General features: G+C 34.9%; 1 protein-coding gene across 16 annotated transcripts in view; it reads right to left on the reverse strand.

Moving 5' to 3' along the window:
• The window catches only part of eya4 (EYA transcriptional coactivator and phosphatase 4), a 93,998-nt gene extending 89,023 nt beyond the window's left edge, over window positions 1–4,975 (reverse strand). For 7 of the 16 annotated variants that reach the window (XM_006625828.3, XM_015347496.2, XM_015347371.2 and 4 more), the window contains exon 1: window positions 3,449–3,578. In XM_006625828.3, coding sequence (XP_006625891.2) covers window positions 3,449–3,525 — 77 coding nt within the window. In that variant the 5' untranslated portion in view covers window positions 3,526–3,578. Of the gene's footprint in view, window positions 1–3,448; window positions 3,579–4,341; window positions 4,357–4,613 lie in introns of those variants that run through there. The other 9 variants (XM_015347469.2, XM_015347429.2, XM_015347394.2 and 6 more) reach the window with 4 other exon arrangements.
• Between the last annotated feature and the right edge of the window lie 3,447 nt (window positions 4,976–8,422).

Raw genomic sequence — 8,422 nt, forward strand, 5'->3', positions numbered from 1 at the left:
GAAAACTGACTACAGTACTTTCAGTATGGCTTATGACTATTATGTCATTTAAAGTTTACAAGTAAATAAAACACATTCAGTTACCTGAGCACAGTCTTTTTCTAAGGTCAGGTACAGTACATGCCTTCAGAATGATGTGAAATATTGAATTAAAACAGCTTTCTATGAGGAAGTGCAATACTGGTGTTATAGTTGTGAAATGTTTATTACAGTTATGTCTTATTGCAGTCTTGCAAGGGCAAACACTGTACGATGGTCTTTCAACAGATCATGCCTGCTCCTATAAAACATATTACTCTACTTTCTGCATGTAATGTAGAGAAAGCTAAAACTCAGCCGTGTTCATTTGAGAGTTCCACAAATTTGTGTTTGCATTTGGATTAGCAACAAATGGAGCCACTTTGTTTAAACATCATGCAAAAAAAAAACCTTACACGGACGTACAATATATTGTTTGTCAGATGGAAAGTTAGAAATGCAGAAATGACTGAACACATGGGAAGAGAAATCCACGAATAAAAAAATACAAATGATATTAGGCTCTTACTGGTACACTTTAGAAAATGTGATGAGAAATTAATGTGTGTTTTAGCTGTGAGTTTTCACCCAACGGCAAAAGTAACAGCATCACCGAGAGGCCTTGGCATTTGTCAGTAAGCAGAAACAAAGCCTTGACTTTTATTTCGAACAACAATTTGGTGTATCATAAAAACAGAAGCTTAAAAGAAGGTTCAAACTGAAGTTCTTCATTGCATTGGAAAGACAGACAATCAAAGATGATGGCAAAGAGGGAAACTCGTGTACGACTAGTTTTTCTCACTGATGAGTGGGGAACAGATAGAGATTAACTGAAAAGTAAAACTGGAAATGGACATTCAAAATTCCCTTTTAAAAAGCAAAATATGAATGATCACTCACAAAAGAACTATTGGTTATTCCTATTATGGCCACTGTAGATAAGAAATATATTTAAAGTCAAGAGACTTCACTAAACTGAAGTTATCTGCTTCTCTCATTTTAACTACAGCATTGACTAAAACCATACAGGTTTCTCCACACTGCTTCACAAATTATTCTCAACTGTGCCGGCTTTGGATGAAATATGAAATGAATCCCCGTGCCAATAGATCTTGGCCATTTGAACAAAAAAAATAGCCCCAGATTCTAACGCGCCTTTCCTTTGTACATAGGTTGCCTATGAACTCTGGGCAACACAGAAAGAGCCAGACTCATTTTCAGCCACAGTTTCATAACAGGTGTGATCCTGCTCATGTTGATGTACAGTACAGTGACAGGTTAACATTTTGCTGTTTAGAAAAGATAATATTAAATCTTTAATTTAAGTATTAAGATTTGAGCCTTATGTAATATCATATATGTATATATGATGAACAAGACCAAGTTACATACCAATGTCATGTCATTCATAGTATTTTTAAAAATAAACAAGATTGTGCCAAATATGTTTCCATAATGAAAGGCATTAATGACACAGTGTATACAGCTTTCTATTTCTTTTAATCAGTATGCCTTAAAAACTACTCGTCTTCGAACTGTATCCTAGGGAAGATCTATTTTTATTTCATAAGGTTTTCAGCTCATTTTTATCTGAAACTGAAGACAAGGAAATGCTACACCCTCAAAGTCAGACATGATTAATTGATTTTCTCTTGAGTTGTCTGTAACCTATCCAAAGGACAGAACATTCACTGTATTATCTCGTAATAATAATAAAAAGAGTTTGTGATTTTCAGAATTTTCAGTGACACCTGGATATTGACGTTTACTCTTCACTTCTGTCCAGACTTCACAATACGTATTTCCAATTTATGATCCATGACGGAAACCCTGAATTGCTCATGGTTATCTCACATAACTTTTTTGTTTGTTTTTTAATAATATAACACATCCTAGACTGAGGTCAACAATAATCCATAATAATAATTTTATCGCCTTCCTTTCAGTAACCGCTAGTGGAAGTAAAGAGTGGTTACTCTAAGATAAATTTCCTATTGGCACTAACTCCGGTAGCAACCATATATAAAAATAGATATAGTGTCATACGTCAGGTTAAAACCCGAATGTCTTTTTTAACACTAAGCAGACACCCCACTGCTGTCAAAAGTATACGTACAGTATTTGAATACATTTGAATAAAAGTAGCCAGGAAAAAAACCCCGAAAATAAACATTAAACTATATTGTTTTTTCCACTTTCGATTATGTTAACCATATTAAATTAGATTTCAAAATAAGTCTTCATCGTAAACGCGCTCCAATATTTTATTACTATTGCCTTGAAGACATTTCAAGCATTTACTATCATGGCAAATCCTAAACTTAGGTTTTAAGTACTCTAGCAGTCCTACGAAATGAGAACAGCTGTCAGAACTATGTAAAATAAACACATTCTATTCCTGAAACACTAAGAACAGCACTTTATTAAATACTACGGTGCATTTGCCGTAAAATTTTTTTTTAACATTTCTGTTTTCATATAAGTTCCTAGTGAATTATTTGCTAATACATGTATATTGATTGCACCGATGAAACAGATATGTAATAACAACATTTCTTTATCAGTAAAATCTTAATTGTAGAATGTTCTATTGAACAACTGCGCATTGTATTTTTATATCTAGAATAACATGAAATGATGTATATTTTCATATTCAATAAACAAGTCATTCGACAGTATATACATGTAAAAAATACCAAACACTTCCAAATGTACAATGTATTTATTCATTATGAAGCACTTACCGTTAAGACAAGACTTATTAACATTCTGTCGTTTAGCTTTATAACATAGGATTTCATATAACTTTAATAAAAATTTACATGATATACAATTCATAATTTATTATGAGTAGTGTTTAAACTTTTAAACAAAGACAATTAAAAAACTTTACAAATATTTAACACTTAAAATTCAAGACAAAACAAATTTAAGAACTCAAGACGGAAATTATTTTTCTAAACTAGTAATCTCAGCGTAACTGTGGTTACACAAATGTTGCAAAGTTAAAATGACACGGTTTCACAGTCCCGTTTTCGAAAATAAAACAGTGTCCAAGCTTTGTAAATTAAGAAAATCAGTAATTAAGTTTTAAAAATCAAGAATGTTAGGTAAAAGCACTACTGTAACATAAAAACGGAAAGCAGGAAAATATAATCAAATTTCCTATTTAAAAGCACAACGAAGGATTTTGACCTTCATAAGGCATCGGACACATAATGTGCCATAAATTCCTCAGACGCAAGGAACATTTTCAAGATAAGGATATTATATTCAAATATCATTCAAGCATCTTTTACATGCTACTCCTAGGAAATAATATACGATGACAAAGCCGCTCTGGACTAAGCGCTTAATTCAATGACAGCTACATATCTAGAACTTTAAAGTTAACGACCACAGCAATGATATATTTTTACGCAATGTTTACCTAGATGTATTTAAAAGACAACTTCTGCGACAGTTGCCACTTTCCCCTAGCAAAAGCATATCCACTGAGTCTCGCATCTTCGCACAATCATGCTGCCCGACTTCCCTTAAAACTTATGTTGTGAAGAAATTAACCGTTAAGCATGAGTCCTTAATGTGAAATCCAACCGTTATGTTTTCTAAGGTATCAGATTTTCTAAGTGTCTGTAAAGTCACCAGGAAAGACAGGCTAATAGCCAAGAGCCCATTGGGCTTCAACGGAGGGATCCTAGTGTCAGGAAGAGAATCCTATTTCCTTCAACATCTCAAATATAAACACAGACTCCACGTGGATCTGATTTAGTCTCAGAACAAGATACCGTATTTTAAAAGAAAAATAAAAGTACCTGCTGAAAACAAACAAATATGGACTTTTGCTCTCGTGTATGTAGCAAATTTAAACTAGGTGCCTTCCCACACTTCCAGTGCACAGACGCGAATTAAATTAGCTAATTATGCTATCGGTGCGCTGCACTACTTATGAAAGCTGAAAAAAAATATATATTTAAACGAATTTAAATACAGACAAGACATCAACACGGAGGCCACGACCATTATTACTGCCCAATACCGTTGCCGGTAAACAACGTTAGACAAACCGTTAAGAAGCAAATGTTAAATAAGTCCATAATTTAGATAACTACCCGTAGCTATTTAACTTTACTTGCAATGAGCGACACTTAAAAGCTTTGAATACATACTGTTATTTATATTTATAATATACACCTATAAATAATAATAATGGTGGGAGAAGAGGAACTGTTGATGATACCCTGACCTACATCACCCCCTCCCCCAACAACTAAAAGTCGGCTTAAAAAACACAAAAAATGACCCGATTCCGGACCGAAGTACCTGAATAAAGCGAGCTCGTAAGCCCTCGGGCTACACGCAGGTTTCCAGCGTTTGAGACAGTAGCTTTGCTCTCCCTTTAAATCGATTATGAACTACTCACAGTGACTCGCACACAGTCATCATTTTGCTTTATCACCAGCCGATATCTACACTTCAACTGAACTGCACCCATTTCATCTGCTGTATCTTTTTTGGCATTTTCAGAATTCAGCCAAAAACAAACACATGTAATAATATTTTAATGCAACGGCAATACGTTGAGATATACGTACCCTGCCAAGGATGCTTTAGATCTTCAGAGAAACGTCTTAGTTTCTGCTTATCTTCATATATTTACTCCATCAAAAATGTACACACATGCATATTGGTTTGCGATCTTAAATTATAGCAGCTGTATTTTTCCTTACGCTGTCAGTTCACAACAGATGTTCTCCGCTACTTAACCTCAACAGATACCGGACAAAAACAACAACAAAAATAATGGCGTGGAGAAAAAAAGGGAGCAAAACAACTGCTATTACGTATTTTTGAACGACTTCGTCCCCTTCTTAAAAGTTAGAGGCTTTACAAAATACAGTATTAACACCCCTCACTTCATTATTAAAGCCCTGGCGCGAGTAACCAACTTCAGCCACAGACCTAGACGCATGCGCGGCAGCTGCCATGTGGAGCCCACTTGGCAGGAACTCAAAACGTTAAGTGGGATACGGCAGGGGAGAGGAGCGGGATTCCAAAATTAATTTCTTATTAATAGTTAGGTCGAAAGGAACTGCAGAGCTTGTTCTGATTATTTTGTTTCATGCTTTAATCCAGACCCCGCAATTTCACTCATGCTTAGGCAAGGTGGCTCAGCTAGGCAAGCAGGACTTTTTTGGACTTCGTCCTCAAGTGACACAATGACAAGTGAGAATGCATTGCATCTTTCACCATTGCTGCTGCACACATTGTAGATAAATGTGCCTTAGAAAAAATATATTATTAATCACAATAACCTTTGTTTTATACCTATGGTTTACACTGTAATGTATAGTTCACACATCTATCCACTTACTAACTGCTTTACACAGGGGATGCCAAAATCTATTCTAGCAGGCCACAGTTGCAAAACAGGACACACCCTAATGGGACAGCAGTCCATCAGAGGTCACACACTGGCACAAACACACACACACACACACACTCATATCAGGATTAATTTTCCCAAAAGCCAATGAGCCTACCACTATATCTTTGAACTGTGGGAGCAAGCCAGTACACTCAGAGGTATCCTACTGTATGTGAACACAACAAAAACATGCAAACTCCACACAGATAGGCCTCAGCTTTGCAAGGCATCAATGTTGCCACCCTGTAATTTACACATAGGATTATTTAAAATAAACATTTCCAGCAAATAAGCCTAAAATTAAATTTGGTGCATAATCTTGAAACCAATATTTGTAAGTCATTAAACCTTTTGCAACCCTATGCCAAAAATATAATATAAGCAGAGTTTATGACAGCACTTAATATGAACATTTCTGAATAAGACAGACTAGTAACAAAATTATTCTTTCAAGGATGGCCTCACATTATGTTTTTGATGATGCTAGAAAATCAGTATATCATTGTCTAATAATTTGCTCCATACAACCACCTCTATCTGGACAAAACAGGCCTTCTCCTACACTTGTCCTTAATAAACTGTATCTGCAAGTACAGTATGCCCTCTGGCCCTGATTTGTGTGCTGTCTTGTAGTGATCAGGGGTTGTTCTTGACAAGATTGTTCTAAAAGCTGAAAGTGTTTTACACCTTATACCTTAGATATGTACAGTGTGCATTTCTGCCTCTGTAGAGATTTGATCATCTGTTTTACGAGAATTCGCTGCCCTCAGAGCCACACAGCACAACTCCTGACAGCGGTGAATTCTTGTATGCCAAAGACTTGAGATTTCCCATCAGGGAAGAATTTGATGCTGTCCAGGTTCCTATGGGATCATGTCACTAAAAAAACCTTAAAAGAACCTGTAACATATGTAACAGGTGTGGCCAATCTTGGTCCTGAAGAGCTGACATCCAGCAGATTTGTCAGGTCACCCTTATACAGCATCATCCATTTGTACAAACCTGGAACACCTGTGTGTTTTCATTAATATAGTAACTAATTAGTTCAATAAAGTCAGGAAAGGCCAACAGTTTTCCTTAATGGTTATTGATTCTTGCTTTTATTTCAAATTAGTTTAACTACTGAATTGAACTAATAACTTGCTTAAGTGATCAAAGGAAGGTTGGGTTTAGAAATGGCATATTTAAGGGGGATCTACTGTACAAAGCCTGCTGGATTGTTTCACTCAAGTACCAAGGTTGGACAAACCAATATATTTTAAACTGCATGTACGCCTGTGACTGTGAACCTATATTGGACTAAGCAGCTATTGAAAATGGAGGAATGTATACACTTGTATGTATAGGGAAACAAATGTCATGTTCATTAAGGCTGATCCTGAGCTGTAATGAAATTTCCTCTTAAAGTTCATTATCATCCCCTGTGAGAAAACCTGTCGGGCTGTGTCTATCTGTGCTGTATCCAGAAAACGTCCTTTTCCTTCCCACTTCCTAGTGCTTTCATTCAATGACCTCCAGTGACAAATTGCATACATCGTGTGGTGAATGCAATTGAGTCGATACAAAGCTGAACCTGGAAAATAAATCCATAAACTGGCCAAGTCATACTTTCATGTTGTTTTGAATCTTGTATTTTGAACGTAAATCTGCAGCCACATGTCGCCATTAAAAAGTATGCCTTAAGATATATACTGTAGTTCATACTTTGTTAGGATGATACTATCACTTGTTTATTATTATTGTTGGCATTATATTTGATTTAGAGCAAGTTATAACCATGATTGTAAATTTGAACATTTATTTTTCTATTGGAACAATTATATTTACTCGCAAACCTGTTGTTCTGATTAAGACAATGAAAGTTGTTTTGTAATGCCCTGAAAGTTCTCAAGACTTTCTTTGATCAAAGTTTTACTGTAAGCATATTTTTCTCTAAATGAGTGTATTCAAAAGCACAATGTCTTGGCATTCCACACTTTCTTTGAGAAAATATTTACACTTTTAGTGATCTGTATACATTCCCAGCAGAGACTCTTCCAAACTTCTCTTAAAACGACATCAGTTAAGGCATCTTGTAAATAAGCTCATTCTAATGTGTTAAACACGACCGTATGTTAACGTTTAGCATCTATATTTACAGATAAACACTAAAAGTGTATTGTTATTGGAATAATAATTCAAATAGGCATATGGAATGAGTCAATGTAATGTTTTTTATTTTATTGTTTGAGGCTGAGCTCAACACTAAAGTTTAGTCTTTTATGACAACCAGAAAGTACATATGGGTGATGTTAATTTATTTAAAAATCAAATATTAATATACAAAAAATATGATTACAGCCACTCCATGGTTAACAAAAATCAATAAAATGGAACCACTATTTTAGCAGACAACACTTTCAGGAAAGATAATTAAATTCTGCTGAAGATATTTATTCAAGTTTATAAAAGAAGTCAACCAAAATCTATTCATTATAAGCATCTTTGTTTCTTTCTCCCTAGTGTAAATTATTATTTCCTACTATAACTATTTATTCCATCAAAAGAGAAAAAACACTCAAGGACTCAAGGACTGGTTTCACAAAGCTTGATTAGCACTAATCCTTAACTTACTGACCTAACTGAATTTGACAAGGCTAATTTAAAGTTCATTGTTAATTTGTTAGGAAATGCACAACAGATGATATTTTCAATAGCGCCATGTTTTTATATCTACAGTATGTGTATAGCCTTACTGTGTAACTAGCTCATTATTTTTACATTTTCTTATCGATGGTTATAGGGAAAAGTGGAGTTACTCTTTAACTTTCCCATATCTTCCTGTTAGCCTGTTTCCAATAAGCACATCCTCTAACTGTAATAAACAAGTACAAAATGAATGTGCAGTAATGAATGGTTCCAATGTCTAGTTTCAATGACATAAAACAAGACATTCATGATGTTTGCTCATTTCTAGTACATATTTTTGTCTGCAAG

Source organism: Lepisosteus oculatus, chromosome 2 (genome assembly GCF_040954835.1).
Source record: "Lepisosteus oculatus isolate fLepOcu1 chromosome 2, fLepOcu1.hap2, whole genome shotgun sequence".
Lineage (NCBI taxonomy): Eukaryota > Metazoa > Chordata > Actinopteri > Semionotiformes > Lepisosteidae > Lepisosteus > Lepisosteus oculatus.